The 26,669-nt window shown below is 44.9% G+C and overlaps 1 protein-coding gene across 1 annotated transcript in view; it reads left to right on the forward strand.

Annotated features, from left to right (window-relative positions):
• Gatb (glutamyl-tRNA amidotransferase subunit B) overlaps window positions 1-26,669 on the forward strand; it is a 75,516-nt gene that overhangs the window by 11,590 nt on the left and 37,257 nt on the right. Inside the window, exons 3-6 of the mRNA XM_036191409.1 lie at window positions 14,666-14,779; window positions 16,997-17,195; window positions 17,586-17,708; window positions 25,566-25,679. Of these exons, the coding sequence (XP_036047302.1) occupies window positions 14,666-14,779; window positions 16,997-17,195; window positions 17,586-17,708; window positions 25,566-25,679 (550 nt within the window). The remainder of the gene's footprint in view (window positions 1-14,665; window positions 14,780-16,996; window positions 17,196-17,585; window positions 17,709-25,565; window positions 25,680-26,669) is intronic.

Genomic DNA, 26,669 nt, shown 5'->3' on the forward strand with positions numbered 1-26,669 from the left:
CTTTCTAAAATATATTATGTGCTTTTCCAACTTTTAACTAAAGTGCCTTGAACATAAGACAATCTTTACTTGATTGCTTATGGTTATCAACAACATCAGTTACTGCTGGAGATATAGTATAATGGTGCCTTGAAGAGTGACTGAGCTGTGCAAAGCTATCTGATCACCCAGTAAATGCTAGCAGTAGCCTATTCTTTTTAGATTTCACAGTACACTGTTTCTCCTTATGTTTGCAACCATTACTTCCCACTCTTCTTCCTCCTCCTCCTTTTGCTCCTCCTCTTCATCCTCCTCGCCCCCTCCTCCTTTTAAAGCTACTCTCACTGTATTTGACTCTAGAAGGCATTTCTTGATCATTTTCCACTTCTGAATTCTTATTTCTCATCTCCACTAGCCAGAAGGCCAGGTCATTGTGATTGTTAGAGTAAATGCAAGCAGAGCTCTGCATAGAGCTCTGTCCTACAAGTCAAGTATGCAGACAGTGCAGAGGCCATTCTTGAAGGTGCAGATATCATGAGACCAGAGTAGAAAGAAATGCTGAAGCCACTTAGTCTAGTATTTCTAATGCAGATAAAGGAAGGGCCATTGTGACTGGCCCATCCACAGTCACACCGTCACCCACTCGGGACCAGCGTGACTACTCTCGGTTTAATAGTCAGCTGCTGTATTAGTCGGGACTCGCCAGAGGGGCAGGACTCCAATGGAGTGAAGATATATTATTATAAAGGAGATGTATTAGAGTGGCCTGTGCAGCTGGGGCTGGGTAGTCCAGCTGTGACTGTCATACACTGGAAGGCCGAGAACCTGGTAACTGCACAGTCTGCAAGGCTGGAGGCCCCAGCACTCATTGTCTGGCACTGCAGCTCCTGCAGAGCCCTGGTCTTCAGTCCATGTTGGGAGACAGAGCTGTGTTCCGATGTCAGTAAGGAATGGCAGCAGTAGCAGCAACAGGGCGGATGTACTCACCAGCAAAGAGTGAAGGTATGCAGGCAAGAGAAGCACCACTGTTCTCTTAGACCTCCTTGGATGTGGGCTGCTGTGGAAGGTGCTGCTCACTACGGGGGATCCCCCTCCCAGTCAGTGCTCAGGAAACACCCTCACAAACTCACCCAGAAGAAGAGGCCATTTATTTGATTATAGTTCCGATCATGTTGACAACTTCCAATCTATGGTCTTCTATAAAGGAGTTGCAAGAACTTTGATTTATGTAAGTGGCTATTATTTTAGAGATAGATAAATCTATGAATATATAAATCTATATCTCAAACATGAATACCTTTAACAGATATATATATATATCTATATACACATACTTCTGTCTGCTTATGTACATACAGGGCATTGACTACCCAGCATTGACATTGCTTGCATCTGCCAGGTGTGATGACCTCTGATTAAACCTGGAGAAATTAGTGTGCTGTAAAGAAAGGAGGTCTAACCAAACTAACTGCAAGTCTACACGGTCTGTGCACTGAGTACAGCTGTGACTTCAGGCAGCTTGCCAGGAGTCCCCATTCAAATCATGACAATAACAAAACATTATTTTAGACTTTATAATTTTGGCTAATTTTTCTCTACACTCTTCCAGGTTGCTGATTTTCTCTTTATTATGTCTCTTCTATAACATGTCTGTTTTTTTGTTTTTAATTTTAATTTTAATGTCTGTTGTTCTCTTTCAGATATCTTGTTTTTCTAAAAATAATGTCTTCCTTTTAAAAAATATGTTAGGATCTTTGTTTCTTCAAGAACTTTAAGTCTGCTTATTTTATAGTCTGCGTTTACTAATTCTGCCGGACAGCACCTGGTGATCTTACTGTCTTACCCTGCATTTTCTCCCCTCTGATTCTAGCTAAGGGTCAGCGGTTGCCTTATGTGCTCTGTAAGTCTGGTTGATGAAGGATCATGATAGGGATCTGTCAGTGATTTGCCTGAGAGTGAGTCTTTCCAGAGACCTGCTTTCTTGGCTACAGTCCAATGCTCCCATATAAGGTGTGTGTTGTTTATCTTTTAGTTTGAGGCTCCTGAAGCACAGCATTAGAGATTTTGACCTGAGCTGTCTGAGCAGCCTATCCATCCTGAGGGCTGGCTCCTGCCTGCACAGAACCCGAGCTAACACTTCACAAAGGTGGAAACTGCACATGGCCTTTTGGGGGCCTTTTTGATGTAAACTACAGTAGTAGCCTTTGTTATCTCATCCATAGTGAATCCATCCCTTGACCTCTGGGTGGGAATGATGTCATCTCATTCCTCTGAAGGAGCAGCAGAAGGTAATAGGGTGGGACTGAGTGGAGCAGCTGCTCTGGTGGGAGCAGCAGTGAAGACTTGGAGGCCATTTTCTCCTCTCTCTTCATCCTGGGGACCTGGAAGGACCTCGTTAGCCTGTCCAGATGACTTCTGGAGCTACAGAGCAGCCCACAGGCCCCTGGTCTCAGGAGTCTGCTCTTCTCCAGCAATACCTTATTCCTGGGCAGCAGGCTCAGCTCTCCAGGCTTGGTTTTGAGCAAGAAACCATGGGTATTGTGTCTAGGAAGGGCTTTTGTCCCATTTCCATAATCCCCCCTTATTGGTTTCTTTTTCTCTTATTTGTCCTCCACAAGAAAGGGGCTCAAGAGCCCTTGTTAGAGGGGCCAGTGCCACACTGAGAACTCTGAACTGTTTCAGATGAACTTTGTCCACATAGCACAAAAAAGACTATAATACTAGAAAAGGAGGTGAGGGTATATAGAAAATAAAATATGAGCATATTGCCAAAGATGCCAGGAGTACAAAGCATAGGGATCTTTTGGTGATATAAATATGTAGTAGTTTTAAAAAATACCTAACAGTGTTCTGTGACACTATTTCTATCTGACATCCAGGTAGCTTGCACAGGCTTTGTTCCAGTGATTTATACAGAAGCCTGTAATAAAATGCAGCCTGAAGTCATGCTGCTGGGCACCATTCATTTTCCATGGACAGTTCTGGAACTAAAACCTTGCAGCAGACTTGGGAAAGCACTTGGTGGCTGCCATTTGGGCCTCTTACCTCAGGGTGTCCTTGTGATGCTGGGGGTGGGCAGGTTGAGCTAGCAGAGTCTTCTAGACTATGTAATACAGTTTTAAGGGGTAATAAAAATCCTACTCCCTCTGCCCACTGAGAACTCCAGCCAGGCAGGTGGAGAGGAATGTATCCACTTCATTTTGGTAATTACTTGATTGATACATACACTTGATATGTAGCCAAATGGCTTCTAATACTTTCTGCCCAAGTTGACCTCGGCTTCCTCAAACTGCATGCCTTCCCGTTGTAAGGAAGAACCTACATCTGCCAACAGATAATCACGTGGTTGGAGTGGCTGTCTGTACTGCTCATCCAAAAGAGCTCCTTCCGGCTTTGTTCTGAGGAATTCGACAAGGAACCTGTGATGGAAATGCTGTTTCTTCACAGCCAGTCCACATGTGACCAGTTCGTTTTTTCAAATCACTTGTCAGAAAAGTGACTCTTTGGGGACAGAGTGGTATAGCATAGAAAGACCTACTGTATGGGACAGGGAATGGAGATTGCCTGAACTCTTGAAGAAAGTGAGCATGAGGCTATTCTTATCCTCTGTGTCATGTCTGGAAGGAGATGCGAGACATTTAGGATGGGTTCTGTGGAATTCTTTGTTCACACTACAAGTATGTAGTTGTGGTCTGTCTGAGGCCTCTGGTCAGGCCATCCTAGGATGGACACTATTATGTGCCTTCAGTTCCACATTTAGCATTGGGGAGCTGGAGAAAATCTGGCTGCCTTCTATATCATGACATCTTGGGGAACATTTTCCCTCATCTCTTTTTACAATCTTGGCAAAGCTAAGAAGTCATTTTGCTTTGGCATCCAGAGATGGCAAACGTGGGCTGGATGATTCTGGCAGAGTTAGGTAATTGGGCTAAGCTCCTCAAAGAGCATTCTGTTCCTCATGGCAGAGAGTTCTTGCTAGTGAGCCTGATGCCTCTCAGCCTTCCACATCCAGCCACATCCTTGGAGGAAAGAGTAGAGCTGGCAGGAAGAATAGGTAGAAATGAAAATACACCAGTGTTTCCAGGAACCTTAAGATATTTCTTTCCAAATGTTGATACTTGAATCTCCTTTCACAGGAATAGAAAGAAGCAAGAATGGTAATCAAGGGTCCTTGTAGTTCATGAATCTGTGATTGTCAAACTCTCATACCACACCAGTGAGCACCAACCCCACCTGGTAGGTGAGGCAGCTGAGGGCTTGATGTACCTGATGACATAGGGCAGCGGCCAGCAACCTGCCTAAAGTACGGTGAGCATGGCCTTGCTGCCAGTCTGTGTCACCTTCTGCAGTATTTAATTGTTCATTTCCAATAAAATATAACAGGGACTTTTTCCTTTACAGCTTTGTAAGCGTTTAGAACCCTGTAGCCATTCATCATCACCTTTGTTTATTCATCACAGCCAGCTAGCCGGCTTCTTTACCTCAGTTCTTATTCCCCTCTGTTTTCACATCCGTGCAGAGAAGTGCATGTCTGGAAGCACCTCCTGGATTCTCGAGTGTCACATAGATTCTATTTGGTATTATTATAATATTCAGTTCTTGACTTTTCATCTTTAAACTATGAGCACTCACTTCTCATGGCAAATAGGATGGAGGTAGTAGACACCTACCACTCTCCTGTAATGACATAGACAGTACAGTAGTCTGAGTAATAGTTAATACTAAAATGTCAATAACAGAAACCCTAACTCTTCTTTCAGAAAAGCACAAGTTGGGAAATTATATACATATTTATATAATGAGGCAACAGAATGATAGTATCAATGGAAAATAAGCTTGCCTACAACTTTGAGGGAAGCTGGATATATTTTCTCTTTTTTTTAAATTTTGTTTTTAATTATTGTATGTGCTTTGTTTCTGTATGACATGTGCACAAGAATGCAGGTGCCCTGGGAGGTCGGAGGCATCAGACCCCCTGGAGCTGGGGTTACATGTGCTTGTGAGTCTCCTTAACATCATTAGGAACAGAACTCAGGTCCTCTGCAAGAGCAGTACACGTTCTTCATGGTTGAGCCATTATTCCAACCCTGATAAATGTGTTTCACTGAGAAAAGATATAATTGGTAAAATAATAATTCTTAGAGGAGGGAATGGGAGGAAGCAGTGGGGGTGGATTTAATCACCAAATACATATGCAAGTATGGATATTAGATAAAATATGTTTTGAAAGAATGAATTTTCTGTTTGTAGTCATAACAATATACATGGCTACTTATATGTAGGATTTTTAGGTTCTATATAGATATTGTAGAATTCTCTGTTCACTTGCCAGGCAGTGGTGGCACACGCATTTAATCCCAGCACTTGGGAGGCAGAGGCAGGCAGATCTCTGTGAGTTCGAGGCCAGCCTGGGCTACAAGAGTGAGTTCTAGGAAAGGCGCAAAACTACACAGAGAAACTCTGTGTTGAAAAAACAAAAACAAAAAAAGAAAGAAAGAATTCTCTGTTCACAAATATTTTGTGTCCCCTTTTACTGAGAGTTGCATTATACTTCATCATTTATATAGGGGTCTTACTGTATCCTATAACTTTATTCAATAGATTCAGTTAATATATAGGAGGCTTTCATTTCCAACCCTTAGTTTTAGCAACAGTGAATAGAAGCTTCAGGTACCCTTGTGATTTCTGAGTTAGCACCAGGCACCAGTCCCACCTCCTCCAGCTCTGTGTCCCGCTCTGTGTGTGGGTGTGGACATCTTAGCACATCTCACAGTCCTCTCAGGTAGGGTCTGCTCCTACTCTCCCCCTACATTTTTATTTAGAAACCATTCACATTTATAGAAAATCTGAAAGGACAGTACAATGAATATTCTCCTTGCACCTAGATTGTCCCCCACTTTAGATGAGCCATTTGAGAGTAAGTTACGGATAACATAGCACTTTATTTCTAAATATTTCAGCATCTATCACCGAGAACAAAAAACATTTGTATGGATTCCTGTTGATGTCACACTCAGAAAAACTAACCTAGATGCAGTGTCAGTTCATATTCAAGTGTGTCTTTTGTTTTCCCTTTCCAGAATCTAGTCAAAGACTATACATTGCAGTTAGCTGTCCTGAAGTCGTTTTCTCTTTCCTTTCTCTCTCCTCCTCTCCCCTCTTTCCTTTGCCTTCTTTCATTTTTCTTCTTCACAAATTAATATTTTTAAAAAATGTCCAGGCCAGCGATTGTGTCTGATTGTATACTGTTGAAGCATCCATAATTAGCACAAACTACTGCCCACTGGAAGCTTGATATGTGCACACACATTCATGTCTCTTCCCTTTGAATTTCCGTAACTTTCGTGTCTCCCATAGAAGCATTTGAAAAGCCTCACTCTCAGGACGTCCCTGGGCTGCTGACAGCTCAGGTGCAGCTTTGGATAGGAAGGCTTCTGAGAGTCTCAGGCGTTTGTCCCCCACTTTCTTCTGCATGGTGAGAGTGAGCACCCAGCTGCTTTTTTGACGTTGAGTTTGCCTGGTTCAAACCAGTTGTGTCTTTCTCAGCCATAATCAGATCTTCCAAGGTATCTGAGCTAGTCTGTATATGAAGAAAGCAGATCTTGGCTTGAATCTTTCGGGAGTGTCACTCCTCGTGCCAGGGTTTCTTATCACCCTCTACTGTGCCTGAGAGTTCGGTGATGCGGCACAGTCTGTCACCCCACGCAGTCTCTCTAGGTGTAGAGTCTCTTTATAAACTTGTGGACAGGTCAGAAAAGCTAACATTCTGTACATTTTAGCCTGTCCCCATGGAAATAATCTTTAGAAGTTTGAAGTTGGGAAAATGAGAAAGACAAATACTCATAAACTAAATAGGGAGAAGTAGTTCTGCATTAAAAGTCTTGGCCCCATCCCAAAATTTGTCAAAAAGAACTATTTATTTTTTATTTTAATTTGGTTGGCTGGCTGGTTTTGTCTTTTCCCTTGATCCTCAATGCCTTTTCTCCATGAACTCATTGCATTTCAAAAGCAGCTGCCCATTACCTTAGAAGAGGAAGTCACAGCTCTGTGACCACAGTGGGCCGTGTGGGGGAAGGCGGGAACACATGTCTAGCTTGTTAGAAACTCACTTCTTTTACGTGAGAATGGGAGCTCTTCCTGCCACAGGTGAGCACCCAGTGTCATTCACTGTAAAGACAGAAAATGAAGCAAGGCAGCTTCCCATAAGAAATATGGTCTCTCTTCTGCTGGAGGTAGCTGGAGATTATCGCAAAAGGTGCTGGTTATCCTTTATGGAGAAATAGCGTGTTGACCGTAATACATAATCCTGACACCTGTCATAACTTGCCGTGGGTTCGGAATCCAGGCTAATGACTCTCAGAGCTGTCTGAACCTTTTCCAATTAGATTCCCCGGGTTTCCTTGAAACACTTGCAGATGGAAGATCCACCTGATGCACACTTTGCCTATGTTAATGCCCCCCTTTCTGAAACCAGTGTTTCAATTGTCTTCCAGAGCAGATGTCTTTCATTTTGATGTATGGGACAGTCTTGCAAAACAAAGGTTCTTCTCTCAGTAGATGAGAAACTGAGACCTGGAGAGGTCAGGTCACTTGTAAAGCTCAGACTGCAATTGCAGCCGATAGTTAGAATCAGATTCAGGCCAGGCAGGGGTGGTGCACGCCTTTAGTCAGCACTCGGAGGCAGAGGCAGGTGGATCTCTGTGAGTTCAAGGACAGCCTGGTCCGCACAGAGAACCCCTGTCTCAAACCCCATCCCCCCAAAAAAAAGAGATTCAGACTCAGGTCTGCCTGATTCAGTTTGCCCTGTTTCAGGGATTCGTAAAAGTTTGGGTAGTACCTGATTATTAACTGCTGAAGACCTGTGAGGACATAAGGAGACGACCAGTAGACCCAGTTTTGTATTTGACTGGTTGCCAGCCACTGTCTGACTTTCCCATCTAACTTGGCTAACTGGCCAAAGATGAGACTACATCAATTACTTCCAATGCCAGCATGGAACCAAAGAGCCAGGCAGTGTTGTGTGAGAACTCCCTTTTTAAAAAAAAAAAAAAAAAAAAAAACCCAAGTTGGGGACAGACCCAGTGCTGACATGGGCCACAGGATTGCTTCCCTGTGTTTACATCCCCCGAGGTTAATGTCAGACCTTAGTATCCAGGGAAGAGCAGGAGTGTCTGCTCCATTGCCCACAGCCAGGCTTGCTGGCAGTGACGTGAGCTGGCTCTGGGACACCTGAACTTGCTAGTTGGCAGAGACAGGAGAAAAATGAGGCTTCTGGTACTTTGGATCAAGGCAGTTCTCACCCTCCTCTGACTCCCTGTGAGGAGTGGAGTTAGGATGGCTAGAAATAGAGGGGCAGTAGAGCTGGGCCCTTGGACCACAGTCACACTGTCTTCTTTCCACAGGAGAGCTTGCCTTTGTGATGAGTATGTGATCCCCTCTGTGTTAAAGAGGGGCTTAAACAGAGGGATGTAGCTTGCATCTTCTCCCTCCCTGTGCTAAACATGAAGAACATATGTAAGCTGTGTAGCATCCACATGCGTATGTCTATTGACCGTATACCGACCAGTACTTACAGTGGTAAAATTCCACATTAAAAATGATCTTCACTGACTGACCAGTTCAGCACGTCTATTTACGGTAGTAGAAAGATTTTGTAGTTGTTTAGGGGTTGATGGGAGGTCTCCATGGTGAGGAGAGGTATAGGGGTGAGGAAGTGGGACACCATTTCCTCCATGGTAATAAAACATATCATGTGGCAGCTTGCTTTGAATATGAATCAGAGAGTTCATTCTTTGAAACAAATTTATGGTTAGCAGTAAGATAAAGGCCCGTTTTACTGCCTTATTTTTACTTAATAAATTTTAATTACTTTCTCTCCATAAATTCCAACATTTACCATGCTATATCCTAATTATCAGATGTGTCATATATAGCATAAATTTCACAGAATAATTGCCATTTGGGCTTTTGGGGAGACATTGCCTTATAGTCTTTCTTTTAATGCTTCAGTAGCTGGATTTTCAGTGGAAACCTAGGCTTGCTGTGTTGCATCAACTTTCAGAGGTACTCATGGTACTCACGAGACTGGTTGTCATAGCATCGTGGGCTCACCAGGCAGAGGCAGAGTAGGGCCGACAGAGGAGTGGTGTGAGGTGCAGATGACTCTGGGAAAACATGGGTTTCTCCCTTTGAAATACACCCCAGATATTTTCTAGGATAATAGTCCTAGAGATGGCTTTAATGAACTATATTCATATGTTAAAAGTTAACGTAATTTCCCATAAAAATGCTCAAACCCTGGATGCAGACTCAGTTCAAGCAGGTGGAGCAGTTGCATATGTTCCTCATAAAATTAATAGCATTCCATCATTCCTGCCTGCAGTGTATGAAAAAGGAGCCACAGAATTTGTACTTTTATGTTGGCCAGACATACTTGAGAATGCAGCACTTTATTTATTTATCTATCAAAAGAAAAAGTCACAGAAATGATGGAGAAATGTATGTGCATGCTGTTACAGTCGAAGCCTGCATGTTCTCAGATCTGTGTCTCCCATTTCCTTGCTCTTTCTGGTAGAGAGCTAGGGCCCATGTCAGTTCTAGCTGGGTTTGGCCAACAGGATGCTTTGCTGAAAGATGGCAGCTAGGAGGAAGGAAGGAATGGGTGCTGCTTCTTCCTTCTATGCCTTTGCTGCCATCTCCCCTCCCCGTGGTGTGTGTGTTGGGGGGGGGGGCTCTTTTTTGTGACTGCAGCTCCTGGGATGCAGCTCCATCCTGTTCACAGTATTCTCCAGTAGCCCCACCCTTCTCCCCGTCCCTGCAGCCCTAGGATAGGGTGGCGTTGTGCTATGGAGAATGCCCTAGCACATTCCCTGTGCCCTCTTTGACATTTTCACCCTTCTGTCATCTCTGTAATGAAGTCTTTGGTCTTAATTTGTTCTATTTTATATGCTAAGAGTATTTTCTTTTTCCTGACTGATGCACTTCTAGAAGAGCTTTGCTTTTATCTCATAGCTATCATTGTTGGGGTGTTGATAAAGGGAATGTTAAATTATTCATCATCTCAGCTAATGTTTAATCAATTTGGTATTATATTTAGGTGATAGGGCAAAAGAAGAGCCAAGCAGAATGATTTGATTGTCCCCTGGGAATTCAGCCTGGGGAGGGGGTGGGGTGGTGCTTCCCTGAGGGCAGGGGAGCCAAGAAGTAGCACTGTATCGCAGTAGTGGTGGGGAAGAACTCACACATCCCAGGGGCTTGTAGAAGCAGCAGTTTGTGCTGAGGAGCACATTGGTGTGGCCAGAGGAAGAGTGTTGGGCTGGTGTTGTGGACCAAGAGGGGCCAGAGCGGTTCTGAAGAGTCTCCGAGCACTTGACCTTCAGCCTTGGTGGAGGGAGCAGTGGAGCAGAACTTTAAGCGGAGAAGTGTCTGCACACACTGACTCTAACAAAGGCTATTCCTGGAGGGGGTGTGGAGAAAGAAGACTTGGAGGGGCGCGTCTGGTCCGATGAAGGGGCAGAAACCTTGGTGCAAGAGGGTGGGCTTTGGCTGGAGTCCTGGATTACCAGAGGATGCAGGAGGGAAATCAGGATATAGTGAGGGATTTGGTGACTCTTCTGCATGTGCCTGGCATTGCATTAGGTAAAGTCTGTGGTACTCAGGGAGCAGGACACGCTTGTTTAATAAAGCGAAATGAATTTCCAGACTAGAAGACTGTTTGTCATATTGAGGTCATAGCCTCTTCTTGGAGGTCCCAGGCATCTTTCTGGGTTGTTTTTGATGCCTTATGAGCTGGGTATATTTTAGGTTATACAAAAATTATGGTTGCAGCGCTGCTCATGTTTTACAGACAGGCCAAATAGTGGTTCTTTCTAAGAACCATGCCGTACTCCTATTTACTGCCCACCACTCCTGGTTCTTTTCCAGGTTCTGATCCTCCCAGCCTCTCTCTTTTAGTCATGAAATTTGTTGACTATCCATCCACTGTGCATTTCATTCCCCACTTCTCTTGCCACAGCTTCCTTCTTTCCTGATAAAAGAATTCACTTTCTAGCTAAGAAGTCATAGTATGAGTTCTTGTGTTAGAAGTCTATCAGTGGGACATTCTCTGCTAATTTATAAAATCCACAGCTCCTCCTGTCACTGGACCTACTATATACCAAAGACTGAATGTTTCAGAAAATTGAACATGGCACCCATGGAGCTAAGCATTTGGAAACAGATCTATAGAGCTAGAACCTGGTAAGAAATAAAGCATCAGAGGCAGCACCTGCTTTAAGTGGTCTACAATGAGTGTTTTGGGAGGTGCTGCTTTGGAGCTGTGGCAGATGGTTGAGCTAAAACTAACTTGCTGTATTCCTTGAAGATTCAGAGTTGAGTGTAGTGGTTGGGAGTCTGGGTTCTGGAATCTGACTTCTTGTCCCATGTCTTACAATGTGCATTATCATGGCCAAATGACCTCATCATGATGCTTCCCTTCATTATCCATAATGAGATCATGACAGTGTCTACCTTAAGATTACAAATGTATGTGATGCACACAGCATTTCTCCTGACATCCCCACAATGTGCAGTAAATACTTTCTGTGGGTCATACCTGACACCAAAGGGGAGTCTTTGAAGGTTCAGCTTAGAGAGGTATGTATATGAGAACCAGGGGTTGTTGACTTACTTCCTTGGGAGAGTTGGTAGGACTAGTCCTATACTCTTTAGAGTCACTGAAAGAAAATTCTGGAACATGCTTTCTTCAGGACAAGTTGGTTGTTTGAATTCTCAGGTTACTCCTTTGATCATATTATATATAATAACTTTGTCACATAGAGAACTTCCAGAAATGAGTTCAGATGCCAGAAGGTGACAGGTAACACTTAGAAAGAGACTCAGCCATCACTGCCTCTGTGAAACTTTCCTGTTCCCTTTATCCTCGTTTGAGTCCACTATTCATGAGTCTCTTCAGATTCTGACAGTCCAGGGATAGAAGGATGAACAGGAATCCATTCTCGAGAGATTTGTGATTGATTGTGTATTTAACTGTGGAGCAGACCCAGTCGTAGGGATGCAGCAGGCACAGGTGGGGTGCACAGAAGCAAGGTTGGTGCATAGAAGGCTAGTAACTGGACTACAGCAGTGCTGACAGTGCTTAGATTTTGCAGGGCAGAAGAGTCAGGATCTGTAGGTTTGTATAGGAGAACTGAGTGAGGGAAGGGCATAGTAAGACACGGCATTGTAGATGTAGGAAGGAGCTAGAACATGCCTTTTATCTTGGGGCTGTTTGGACCATTGAGAGACTTGAGGCAATAAAATGCCACAGGATATTTTTTTTAGCAGCATAACTCTGGTGTGGAATCTAGATTTGAAAAGGCAGGTTTGTCTCATCCTCACAGGTTGATGGTCAGGGCTGGAGCAGGGACACAGTCCTGTTTATCTCTGTGTCTCTGGTGTTTGGCACATTATAAACATTTAGGAAATATTTGGAATGAAGCTAGCTCAAGTTGAAGTTTCCTTTTTTAGTTCTGTCCCCAGAACATGCTGACCTGGCCTTCCATCTGTCACAAGCAGCTTGACGAAGATCATAATAAATTCTCTTTCCTTGGCGTTCTTTTAGCTGGCACTCTGTTTACTAGCCCCTCTGTGCAACTGTAGTGTGGTGATGATCGATGTTTATAATTCTGACCCTGAAGTACTTCAGGGCTCCTAAATCATCAGAAAAAGATTAAAATATATTCAATATCACTCTAATGTTTGTGTGTTTTACTGTATTCTTATTCTTTGGAAATTGATGGCTTCTCAAGTGCCTGTGTTCTTGATAACTGTGCAGTGTTCACCCACAACTTCACACTCCCTCCTGGTGCCAGGAACAGGCAACTTACTGTGCATGCTCGGAACAGAATGACCTGGGTTCTCTCCATGCCAAGGGGAGGAATCATGCTGGACCAAAATGCGAGAGAAAGCCGAAGTTGGGAAGCTAGTAGCAGGTAGGCAGCAAATTAGATGTAGAGCAGAGAGGTAAAGAATGTCCAGAGCCAGGCTGTGTCCCAGCCTTAGGAAGAGCACATCTCAGTGCTGGGGCATCAGCATTGCAGCCTGTGTGCCTTGACCCTGTCAGCAGGCTCTGTTAGTATTGCATTAACAATGGTTCCATGGGATGTCGGACACTGGCACATAAAAGCACACTGATAACTAGATCATCCTGGTCCCCATGCATATCTTTCCTTGAAAGCCATTTTTACTGTAGGGCTGACGTATCATGAGACCCAGAATGGAGAACTTGGAAATGCTGGGAGATGACTCCATTGGTGACTTTCTTAGATCTCAAGAGGGGTGTAATGTTGTCTCTAGAGGGAATTTGAGTTTCCTTCGGGGGTTTATGTATTGTTGTCATTAGAGATCCATCTATGTTTTGTTATACAGTTTTCTTTCTAGTCTGTTTGACCCATCAGTTCTCTTCAAAGTTGAGAAAGCTGGTCACTGAGTCACAGGTCTTCCGCTTGCCACACAGGCAAGGGCATGTGTGTGCTTCAGAGAGGTTTAACCTATCACTTGGGCTCCTTAGCCAGGTCTCTCAGGCCTCTTTGGAGGGGCTTAGTTGTTGTTGTTGTTACTGAAGTACCGGGATAGTACTAATTTCCTTCTTTATAGGGCTTCTGTAAAAGCCAAAGTAAAATCATAAATGTGAAAACTCTTACTGGAAAGCATTACCTACATTAACCTAGTAGATATAAATACTGTCATGTGCTAAATATAATGTTACAGAGCAATGCCGACTACATCAGAGAATCCCACAGATCTTCCATTAGAATATGGAACTTAATCTAATCCTCAAGTTCAGACTTTCCCAAAATACAATGGGTTATTGATGAGCCATTGAGTCCCTACAATGGGATTAGTAGATGTTCCAGGTGTTACTTTATCTATTCCACAAGGTCACATCCCTTTTTGGAAAACTGAGGTACTAGATATCCAGAGAAGTGGAACATGGACCTGATTCTAAAACTTAGCTGTCTCCCTTACTGTGTTACCTAGTCATTGTCTAGTTCATGACCTCCAAAATTCTGTTCTGACCGTGGGACTGGGATATTGTCTAGTTGTCTCTTGGGTCTCCAGGAACCCTGCCAAGCCCAGAGCACAAGGCAGTGAGAGCATTCTCTGAGGGAGGTGGCCATGCTTGAAGTAGGCATCACCCCGGCCTCAGCCCCTGACAAAATCGCTGTGCCCATTTTGTCCTTAAAAGTTTGTTCTTTCTTCTGCCAGTCCAGCCACCCTATCAGCCTCTTGGGTCCCACCTGTGCCTCTCCATGTCCCTCTTCACCACAGCAGGAAGTTGTAGACCTGGGACCCTCCTCTCACAAATCACTACCTCACATAGACCCTGAGTAGCTCCCAGTTATGTTTGCAGAGAGGGACGAGGGGTTTGGTCCGTGTAGTGATGCTCTACTGGGCACTTTGAAACTCTGCTCTGGGGCTGTATACTGGGGAAGGCTGCCTGGCATGGCAATTTATTAAGTGCCCAGTGGGCCCACTGTTGCATACATTTTTTAAAAATATTTTTCTGATTCGCAGTCAGCTTGTGAAGCAGAGCTGACCACAGAGAACCAGAGATAGCAGTTTTGACTATTCAGGGAAGATGTCAGAGTAGGAGAGGAACAACTGGCCTGTGGCTCTAAAAGAAGCTTGTGTGGTGTTTGTAAAGGTTCTCAACAGGAGGTGTGTAGAAGCTGCCGTGATGACCAGCTTGGCACTCAACTGCCGCATAAACAAGAAGTCCTTGTTTGACAGGAAGCACTACTTCTACGCAGACCTTCCTGTAAGTACGCTGTGGGTCCGCCCTTACAGGTCCTCAGAGCTGGGCCCGCCTGCCTTGCAGGATGGAAGCAGAGGCCAGGGGATGCCCACTCGCATTTTCCATCAGCCCTCTGTCCATCGCAGCAGGAGGTTCTGCCCAGCCCTAATAAAGGCAGAGGCCCCCTGATGTTTACTAGATTGGATGTGATTGTCCTGATCTCTGACTCCTTGCTTAGTCTCCTGCTTCTGTTGGTTCACTTATAATTGAACGGGGACCAGGAGAGGCCAGTGCTGTCAGGTTCTCCCAGCCATGGTGTTTGGTGCTAATTGCCTGTTAGGACAAAGGCTAGCCCTGTGGTTGATGCAGCTGCTGGTACCCACTGTCACCGCAAACATTGTGAGAATGTGTCTCTTTCATGTAGACTTTCCTAATAAGAAGGCTAGCTCCTCTGGAGACATCTGTCTTCTCCCAAGGAACAAGGAACTGGGCAATAGTAGGCAGGATTGGGAGCCGGAAGGAGCACAAACAACAGTAACTAGTTGAGCAGCAAACTCAATATTTACCTGCTTTTCCCCTAAATTTAGAAAGTTTCTGTTTTAAAGTGGTGCCAGTGTGAACGAGAGCCAGTTTTTCATAGTATCGCACTGGAACAAAATTGAAATGTTGAATGGGTTTCTGAAAGTAGTGTGTCATTTAATCAGGTGTTCTGATAGGTAAGTATGATTTTGAAAAACAATAACAATAAACATTGCCGTGCTTCATTCTCCCGGAACTGAAGATTTGGAAGAGTTGTGTTTTAGTGGTGAGGGCATAAATAGACATAAATAAAAAGCAAGGTAAATAGTACTCTGTAGCTCCCCTCCCAGCCCCCATTTCCACAAGTTCTGCTGTAAAAATGAAAACAAAATGTTGAATTTTTCAGTGCTGGGCATGGCACCAGGGGACTTGCACATGTTAGGTGAGCTGTGTACCATTGACTCATAAACCCTGGAAATGTTTGAACTGTAGCCTGTTCTTCCTGGCTCAGCAGTTCAGCATATCCAGAACAGGTGGGCACAATGTCGCATAAGGCATGCGTATAACACGGCTCATTTGTTGTTTATCTGGAACTCTTATATAGCAAGGTGTCCTGGTGTTTTGTCCAGCAACCCAAACCAGAATTCAAGTCTCTCGTGGATAGGGAGTTAGCCTTCTGCTCAGTTCCCCAGTGCACCCAGTGTCAGCATTTCCCAGAGCCTTGTTAGGAGTAGAAATTCCCCAGCCCTTCTTCAGGCCTCCTGCATCAGAAACTGTGAAAGGCACATAACTTCTTGACATGTCTCCTTGTATTTCTGAGGTAGTAAAAATTTTAAAAGTCTTTCACTGGCCTAGCAAGGAGAGGACCAACTTGGGCCAGTGTGGCCTAGAGATGTCCTGGTTCTGTGTGTGGCTTTGGGCAAGACCCTTGGCCCCCCTTGCCTGTACTAGGATAGGCTTGTGGGATTGAATGAGGGTGACGACGGTGTCCAGCAAGTACTGCAGATGCTTCAGCCATTGCTCTCTGTTTATCTCCAGTCTTCCCATCACCCTGCATTCCCAGTGTGTGTTCGAAAAGTAATTCTTCTTTTCAGTTTAGAAGGGGCAGGCATCCTCGCAACATCAGTCAGTTATTTTGTGCTGTGTGCTATCCGTTAGTGGATTGTGAGCACATCACAACACCTTCTGGCCAGAGGAATAAGGGAGGAGCAGCTGGCAGATTGCCTACCCCAAAGAGCAGAACCAAAACAAGCTGAAATGCAATGGCAGTTGCTGCAAGCTGTGTTGCAAGTGGATGGCTAACTGCTTAGCTGGCATTCCCTAATAAGGGGCTCAGCAGGAGCCTGGTAATGAGATGCAGAATTTAGGCTAATGAGCTAAATGAAAACAATAAATTCTTCTCTTAGGGGCCTCTGACAATGAGATTATTGTTACTCTCAAAAATGGCACTCCAACAAGGAAGGTGGGATTCATGTTCCTAATTGCATCATTATTGGGGGTGAGAGACTTGGGGTGGGTAATGGGGTAATGGGAAAAGCCAGAAGAAGAAAGGCTAAATTATGGCAGCACTGTATAAACTAAGGTTTTGTTGTTGTTGTTTCCTTGTTTCTCCTGTTTTTTGTGTCTGTTTCAGTACAACCTTTATGATGTGAAACTAAACGTGGAGTGAACCCCAGCGTTCATTTCTGGGCTAGTGACTAATCCATGTTGTTTTGTGAGCAGGCGGGCTACCAGATCACCCAGCAGAGGCTCCCGATTGCTGCCAAGGGGCACTTGACATACAGTACCTACATAGGGAAGAAACGAAGTCAGGTAGCCACCAAGACAGTGAGGATCAAGCAAATCCAGTTGGAGCAGGACAGTGGCAAGAGCCTCCATGATGACCTGAGGTCCCAGACGCTCATTGATTTGAATAGAGCCGGTAGGCTGGGTCTGCCCTGCTTCTCCCAACCCTCTCTGCTCCGGGGTCTTGGGCATTTCTCTTCCCTTCTAGACTTTTTTCAAACCAATTGAGAAAGCAGACACAGGAGCCTGACGGACAGATCAGAATATCCGTTTGTATTGGCAGAGCTGATGAGAGGATACAGCCTGAACCGTGCTCACTGCCAGGCTTGCCAATTACTCACCCCTAAAATCGGATGGACCTGTCTGCCTTGTCACGGCCCACAGCTGGATATCTGAAAGAAGGGAAGCAGAGTTAGGAATCGACAAGTGGCAGAAGCGGGGAAGGAGGGCCGGGCTGCTTTGCAAGCTGTGTGTTGATGCACACTTTCCTAAGACCAAGTCAGGCTGACTCGCCTCTCTTTGGTAGGAGTCGGCCTTCTTGAAGTGGTCCTGGAGCCTGACCTGTGCTGTGGAGAGGAGGCAGCCATAGCTGTCAGGGAACTGCAGCTGATCCTTCAAGCCCTGGGAACCAGCCAGGCGAACATGGCAGGTAGAAGCTCCGTGGGCAGTGTCCCTGCTCCGCATCATACCCCTCTCTGCTTCTGGCACATTCTGTATTTAGCCTTCTCCACCCCACTTCTTTCCCCCTTAGAATTTCCCTTGGGCTCTTTTTATGAGCCCCAAACCAAAACTAAACACAAACAATACTGTGTACACCTTGAGAGCCTAGGAGTCAGGAGGCAAGATTTACCTTCTCCCACTTTGTTACATGAGAACTCTGGGGATTCGTGAGTATGTGCAGTTCAGACCTTTCAGAAGAGAATGTTGTTCATGAATAATAATTCTTGTTTTGTGAGTTCTACATACATAGCCAGTTGCTATTTGGGGAAGATCTCCTTCTCTTCTTTTGTAGAATTTTCGTCCATCTAGAACGGTGAACTACCATGATTTGATTATTACATACTATGTATCTATGTATACATGTTTTGTGGATGCAGATAGTAAAATATCAAATTATTTCCCATTCATTTGTACAATTAAAATATCTTTAATCCCAGCACCTAGGAAGCAGAGGCAGGCAGTTTGTTCTCTGTTGAATGCAAGGCCAGCCTGATCTACAAAGAGAGTCTGAGGCCAGTCAGGGCCAAACAGTGAGACTCTGTCTCAAGAAACAACAATAATAACCAATGATTTTTAAAACAGAGTAAAAAATTTTTGTGTGTGCAGGTAAAGCCAGTTTTTTGGCTATAAACAAATACTATGATTATACCGGCCTAGAGATAAAGCTCAGTAGAGTGCTTACCTGACGTGTGTGAGGTCCTATCACTACAAAAAGAAAAGATTGTAGCAAATTGTCTTGTTCTTCAAGTTCAAGGAGAGAGACCCTTGGGTCTGGAGTATGATGGAAGTCTGTGAGTGAAACATTATTTCTATAAGTCCTAGGTCTATTGACTTGTTTCTTCCTGGCAGCTCTGTCTTGGCCTTTACCTAGTGTTCCTTTACCATCCCTTAAGTCCCTAATAGCAAATCTCTCCCATGGTTTCCCTTCATTTTCCCTTCCCAGAGGCTGTGTGAGAACTCCAGCATGCTTGGGGCCCTCCCTGGCAGAATACAAGCTCTGCATTTACTGTCTTCTTTCCATAGCATGCACATTAAAGTGACCACAGTGTGCACTTAGTAAGTGTCATTAATGACGATGTTCATCTTCCTGTTGGCACATAATACTGTGGACACCCTTATCACATCACATAATGTGTTTGCATGTAACAGAGGGTCTTCTGAATTTTTAATGTCACACTGGTCACATAGGACCTCTTACAAATGATAAATTATAACTCCAGATTGTGGTACAAGTGAGACCTGAAGAGCAAGCTTGCTTATTTGCTCTCCTTCTTCCTTAAAGGCTGGAGAAACAACCCCATGAGTCTGAGTAGCATAAAGGTTAGCTGCCCACATGTTTCTTTTACAGAAACAAGACTATGTTAGAGTAAGGGAGTTCTCTATTTTCCATTTATCACTCATGCTGCTTTTTTGCCCACAGAACATAAATGAAATATGGGCAGGTTGGATGGTTAGCCATTAATACGCTAAGTGTTGATTCTGTATCATGTTTTTAAAGTTTCTAGATATTCTCAAAATCATTGACTCCTGCAAACCTGTGGAATAAATGAACACCTGTTAGCTGAGGGAGAGTCCCCTCTGGGTCCTAGCAAAGATGGAAGCAAGAGCTCATGAGTTAGTGGCAGTTGAGCAGGTCCATTAAATCTCATTTGTCATGACACTTTCTGTTTCTTCTCAGCACAAATCGGGCAGCTGAGCTTCCAGCACAGCAGCCAGGAAGCTTGAGTTGTTCTGAAGTGATTTAGAGCACTGAGGGCTGCCTGGAGGCCCAAGAATCTAACTTCTCTGGCCATTAGCACTTTCTTAGCCTAAATGTCTTTGCTCCTTTTCTCACGTGGCCACTGTGAGACCGTTGTGTCAGCACTGGGGGCTGCACTTGGAACTGACGGCTGTCATGAAGAGGTGCCACTGGAGACCAGTAGACTTGGTGCCTAGGGACTGGGGTGTGAACTGTTCTGGGCTCCGTTTACTGAGTTCCTGGTAGTTTTGCTAATGAGCACGGACCACCATAGTCCAGTGTCTAAGTCATTTCCTTCTTGTGTTTAGCATGTTGCTTCTGTTAAAAGATCCCCACAGCAGTGTGTTGATCTGAGTGGGAACAGAAGTGGACTTACTAAGTACCTTAACAGTAATACTAGCTACTAGTTGGGAGGTTTAGTATGTGCTTGTTAAAGCAGTTTATCCTGGAACTTAAACATTACAACATTCCTGGGAGATAGTGATATGCCTGTTTACAAGTCTGTCCAAGACTCATTACAAGTGTCTGCACTGAGACTGAGCCCAAGTGTGCCTCCCTTGTTTACACATGGTACCACACTTCCCGGTGGTACCATACAGCATCATGCTGCCATAGGGACCTGCTCAGAGAAGTAGTAGGTGGTGAGGCATGAATGTGGACAGAGAGCCTGGATCTCAGATAGAATCCAAGCCTGTGGCTTCTAGCGGTGGAAACCTGGGCACATTACTTGATTTCTTGGAGTCTTATTTCCTACACTTTTAGAAGTCATTCTCAAATAGTTGTGTGGAGAGAAAGAGACAGAAGAGAAAGGCAAGCAGGGAGTCCCTGGGTGATGAGGAGAGGAGTGACTTCGTAGGAGCAAGTCTGGGGTTCTGGTAGGGCCGTGCTTTGAAGTGCCACAGGGGTGTCCCGGTACCTTCGTCATTGGCACCCTCTTGCAGAGAGTGGATGTGATGACGGCTGTAGAGCAGCACGGCATCTGACAAAGGCCTGTGCTGGGTGCATGCCGCACACTCGTGCATCTGCAGATTCCACTCGTTTGGATGAGTGTGTCCTGTGAGTTGTAGTCAGTAAACGTTGATCACATTGGTAGAACACCTGTCTAGCATGTATGAGGCCTATCTCGGCACTCCAAACTGAGGTTTTTAATCAGCCCTGCCCCAGTTCTGTTCTCAGTTCTGGAGATTATTCAGCAGTAGAATGACTGAGCGTCTCCACAGCCCTCCCTGTCCAGGCCTCAGACCCTCACTGTTTGCAGAAACAGTTTTCTATCCCAGCGTTTTATTCTTGTTCCGATGTGTTTCAGAAGACGTGACTAGTCTATCACGGTGCTCAGTGGTGTAGTTTGTAGTTTAGCTGTTAGAGCTATCTACTCTGAGAAGATGGAAGTTAAGCTCGATGACATTCTTATGTGGGAAGGAAGGCCCCCTCAGTGGGACAGAATGCACGGAAGTAAACCTGATTGTAAGACTTTCATGCACTGGAGGGAATTTAACTTAATTTGTTTAAAAGGCATTTTGTCTTCACGAGGTAGAATGTCTTTTGTTAAAGTCTGATACTATATCTGAATCCAGGCTAATGAACTCTCTTTCAACACGGCAGGATACTAAGTGATTCTCCCCAGACATTTATGTAGTGTGGGATTCTCTGGGAGAGATGAAAATTCATGCCTTTATTCCTCTTCCAAATTAGAAATCTAAATCATGAAAGTGAGTAGTAATTCAAGGTACTCTGAGGTGTTTTTTTTTTTTTTTTTTAACTGTCTCCCAAGCATCGAGGTTTGGCCGTGCAGAGCTCAGCATACTTGGGCAGTTTTCCTTTGAGCTTAGTGGGCCTTTCATGTGATTCCAATTATAGATTAGTTCTCGTCGGACAGGTTGTAGACTGACTAGGAACCAGTGTGAGACAGAAACCAATCTGTTTGCTTATTGCTCAGGAAAATACCAGTGTGTTGGAATTCATCATTCAATGGGGTTTAATTTCATTGGATAATAACAATGGATCAGACCCAGCTCTAGATTCTGAAAAAGGCCTTGTTCCTGCCTTCAGGATCTTACCCTTGGGAAGAATTACATCAACAGAAAAATGAAAATAACTATTATAGTTATTTTAAGGAAATAAATGAATCTCAGTGCCAGAACAACTTGGAAAGTGACAGTCTTGTTTTTCAAGGCCACTCAGCAGAATTGATGTTCAGTTAAGAAATAAAGAATGACTCAGGGCTTTAGCCAGCCTAGAACTAGTTGATAAGCATTCCAAGACATAGCTAAGGCAAAGAACCTGGCCTAAAGAAGAGCTTAGAAAGTACCACCAAGGTTACCGAGGTGACAGACTGTAGGAAAAGCCAGAAGGGCAAACAGAGCAGTGGGCAGTAGTCAGAAGTGTACACATCCAGGTGATGTGGGACTCATGGAAAGCAATCGAGTAAGAGAACACTTAGACTGGCTTACGCTTTAGAATCCACTGTAGCTGCGGTGGAGAGTGGATCTCAGGTCCAGAAGAGAAGCGTGAACCCATTCGAGAATGAGGGATTGGGTGCAAGGTGATACTGCTTGACAGTGATGGTGGCAGAGATGATGGAGAGATGGGCAGACTCAAGATGGTTCCTAGGAAGAAGGCTCACGACAGGCTGGTGTGGAAGAGCAGAGATGGGAGGAAGTGGAGTTTGAAGAGCAGCTGGAGTTTTCCAGTGTCCACCCAGCTCCCGCAGCCACTCAGACCCAAGTAAACACACAGAGACTTATATTACTTATAAACTGTATGGCCACGGCAAGCTTCTTGCTATCTAGTTCTTACATCTTAAATTTTCTATTAATCTATAAGTTGCCACATGGCTTGTGGCTTACTAGTACATTACATCTTTTTCTCATGGCGGCAGCTGGCAGCATCTCCTGACTCAGCCTTCCACGCCCCAGAATTCTCTTCTCTCTTTGTTCCACTTATACTTCCTGCCTGGCTACTGGTCAATCAGCACTTTATTTATTAACCAATCAGAGCAACACACATTCACACAACATTGAAGAAGTAGGTCGGTCGTGGTGTTATCTGAGATGGTAAGATAAGGATAAGAATGTCTTTGCAAATTGGCAAGTCAGGATTTGGATTTGGAAACTGGAATACCTATAAAGCCCGGAGTAGGGCTCAGGAGAAGTCTGCCAATGGAAATCTAGGCATCATGAGGACACAGATGATATTTAAAACTGTAAACCACTCTGGAAAGCACCTGAGCCAAGAAAAGAGTCCTATGTTTTCGTAGGAAAAGGGACACAAGCAAATGAAGTGCAAATTGAGTGTTTAGAGAAACCATGATAGCATTCAGTGACCAACACTGATGTAGGAAGGAAGCCAGGTAAAGGTAATCCTGGCTCACAGGAGGATTGTTGAGTTTGAGGCCAGCTTATGCTGTACAGCAAGTTTGAGCCCATCCTCAGCTGTATATTAAGGTCCTGTCTCAAAAGACAGAGGACACAAAGGATTAATTGATATGTCACAGTGAGGTGAGAACAGAATGTGTCTCTGTCTACTGGATTTGCACCACATGGGTTATGGCAGCCCTGACAAAGCATCTTCAGAGACCTGAGGGCAGAAGCCAGGCTGTGGAGGGTTAGGATTAACTGGGTTGAGAGAGTGAAGACAGTGTGTGCACTAACTCGTTAGAGAGGATTTGCCTAGAGGGAGAGCAGAGAAATGGCTGATGGTGGGGAAATTGGGCTCATGGGGATAGGTTTTGAGGCTTTTGTGTATCTTCTTAATGAGAAATAAGTACTATTACGTGTGTACATATCAGAGAGAATACTTAGAAAGATTGATGATGGCTTATATGGAAGAGAGGATTAGTGAGGCCCATGTCCTTGGAGCACAAGAAGGGATTGAAAATTGGGCCATCCTCAAGGGCCTTTCCATTCTGGTCTTAGCAAAAAGCTTAGTTCACAATAGGTATCAGCCACTGGCTCTTATATGTGGCTTATATTCCTTGTCTTCTGAGAAAGCTGCAGGACCTCCACAGGGAGGCTCGCTTCCTGACAGAAGTGCCTAGTAGAGAGAAGGAACACTCAGTCTTGGAGGTTGAGTCTAAGGGGACACAAGAGAGAGACAGTAACATGGATGAAGTTCCAGTGGAAAGCTAAATATGGGGTGCACATCTGTAGTCCCAGTACTCCAGAGGTGTAAGCAGGAGGACCAGGAGTTCAAGGCCAGCCTCAGCTACATAGTGAGTTTGAGGGCAGTCTGAATGGCACGAGGCCCTGTCTCAACACTCCCACCTCTTCCAAAAATGAAAATAAAAAGCTCCGGTGGGGTAAACAGTCGCCTGCTCCCCTGTCTAGCGGTGGGGGAGCTTTCCTATGAAATGAATGGTATGCCTGTTGGTCTCATCAAATGAGATCTTAGATATGAAATAGAGGAGATGACACAGTGGGACCACTGTGCTCCAGTAAGTAATGGTCATGATAAAAGCCACACTGCACCAGCATGGAAGTCTTGCTTAGTTACATCCTTGGGACTGGACAAGAGGCCCTGCTGTGTTGAGACAGGATGTGGTCTCAAAGGTTGCTGGAGCAGAATGGAGAGGAGTGACGAATCTGAGCATGTCTGGAGGGACCTGATAGATTGGAGGTAAAGGACAAAGTAGGAAATACAAGGTGACATCATAGTTCCTAAGTGGGTGCCACTTCTCAAAATTCAGAAGAACCTGACTTGTTCAAAAGCTGATTTAAAAATCAGCAACTGTAGAATCTGTGCAGTTGTTGAAAAGTCGGAGCCAGTAAAATAGGTGGAGGCGTTCCTGAGCTGAAAGGCATCTTGTCAGGCTTCCAGAGCCGCAGAGTGGGGAGCTGTTCTCATGGGAGTCTGGGGAGGGGTGCAGTGGCTGGCTGAGCAGTGGTCTCAGACTGATAGAGGATTGTTGCAGCAGCTCCGGGGTGGCGGGGACGAAGACCACTCCTTTTCCCGGCATGGGATGTATTGATTCTTTCAATTGTTTGAATATGTTTTTGTTGTGGAACATTTGGGAAATGAATTTATTTAGCCCATCATCAGGTTTATTAAATTTAAAAACCTACCTATGGGCCAGGAGCAGTGGCACACACCTGTAGGCCTAGCTACTTGGGAGGTTGATATAGGAGGATGGTAAATTCAAGGCTTGCCAGGGCTCCATAGTGAGACTGTGTCTTAGGAAATAAATAATAAGAGCAAGATTTTGTCTTCCCATCTTGTTTAAGTATTGCACTTGAAGTTGGAGACTCAACTGAGCTTTACTTTGTAAGATAGAAAATGCGATTACTTCTTGTCTTCATATCTGTCTTGGGGTTTTTGCCTCTCTTCTTCCTCAAAAGCCTTTAGTCCTTCCCACAAACCACCTGCTTCTTTAGGGTCATGTCTCCTAAGCCAAGGAGCTTTCCCAGGCAGAGAAGGTCCCATAAGGATGGGCAGCCCTCTCCTCACTCTTCCACCCATCTCACTGTAGTCTTTCTGCTTCAGCAAATCCTCATGGCAAGCAGGGAAGCTGCAGATTCCTGGTTATGGGAAGAAAATCATTGCAGGGCCTGAGAAGGGAGGGGAACAGCCCAGGTTTCAGCTCCTGCCCTTGAGCTGTAAATTCTCAAGGACTGTCTTATAAATCTCTTAAAAACACGTGGAGATCCCTATTTCACTGGAGAGCACTGGAGGGGTTCCACATAATCATTCTTGAGGCTTCCCCCAAACCCAGTCAGATCCTTGGACAATAACCGTGGAGTAAAACTGAAGAGTGAACCTCAATTTTAATAACCTTATTCTCAGTTAGCACACTGACGCTAGATAGATCCTTCCAGCTTGTGCATCAAGAATGTCTGTGTGTGCACAAGAAGCCTGTTTCCACACACCTCAGGACTCTGACTGCTTGCCCCGGCAGGGGAACAGCTATGTTTCAGAGCCAGGTCTACTCTCCAAAGCTAGGTTGCTCTAACTAGACAGAAAATCAAGTTAGACACTACTTACCTTGCCGTCTCCACACCCTACAAACATAGTGCTTCATAGACTTTCTACAGTTTTTGTATTTTTTCCTTCCAGAGGGTCAACTGAGGGTAGACGCCAATATATCGGTGCATCACCCTGGAGAACCTCTGGGTGTCCGGACTGAAGTGAAGAATCTCAACAGCTTCAGATTCTTGGCCAAGGCCATAGGTGAGTGTCACCTTCAGCTCCTGCGTGTTCCTCTGTGTGTTGGACGGTCACCTCGTTTGTAGTGCACAACTGCACTTAGTGGCCCCTGCGGCGATCACTAGTTCTCACAGTTCTGTGGACCAGGAAACTGTCGGGTTAGCAGAAGCGAAGATCTGAGATGGCCTCAGTCACGTGGGGCCCTCTGACTGGAGGCTTCTCCATCTGAGTGGTCTTTTGTCCTTCCTTTGTGTAGCCCAGGCTCTTGTATCTGCCAGTGGAGGATCCCAGGAGGGAAGAGGCAGGAGCCTCAGAGTTCGCATGAGTCCTCAGTTCTGGAACTCAACTCACACAGTGTCTCTTCGGACACATTCTTTCAAAGCAACGTGAATTCAAGCCAGACCCAAAGGAGGGAAATGGACTGGGCCTGCTTTGGGAGGATTTACAAAATATGCAAGTTCATTCTTCAGATTGGATATAGTCTGTTTGGTTAAGATGTTTCTATTTTACTGCTTTCAGCTAGTAGATTATATGTGCCTGTTCAGTCAAGGTTGGTTTTCGTGGAGCATACAGTGAACATTTCACTGATGACAAATGTCTGAGAACAGCTCATGTAGAACAGGCTAGCTCTATGGGCAGTTCCACAGAAGCTAGAAACAGCCTAAGGGAGGCCATCTCAGAAGACTCAAAGTAGATTTTAAAGGCAGAGACATCCGTAGAGGAAGGAGGGTAAGTCCTGTCAAGAGTACACAGACAGTAAGCCTGCTGAAGCTGTGGCCTTCGCAGTGCCGCAGCCAAGATGCTTAGTGGGCACTGGGTCTCTGGGGGAGAGGATTACCGCAGTTCAGAGAGGTTGTTCTCGCCTGTGTAAACCTCGTGTCCCAACCCTGAAATGATTAGCCAGCCTTGATGAAGACACTGGAAGGGACAGACTTTTGGGGGAAAGGCATGAGCATGGTTCAAGGGGATTATTCATGGGACAGCAGGATGAGGGTAAGGAGTGACTCCTGTCTC

The sequence above is a fragment of the Onychomys torridus genome, chromosome 6, assembly GCF_903995425.1.
Source record: "Onychomys torridus chromosome 6, mOncTor1.1, whole genome shotgun sequence".
NCBI classification, from domain to species: domain Eukaryota; kingdom Metazoa; phylum Chordata; class Mammalia; order Rodentia; family Cricetidae; genus Onychomys; species Onychomys torridus.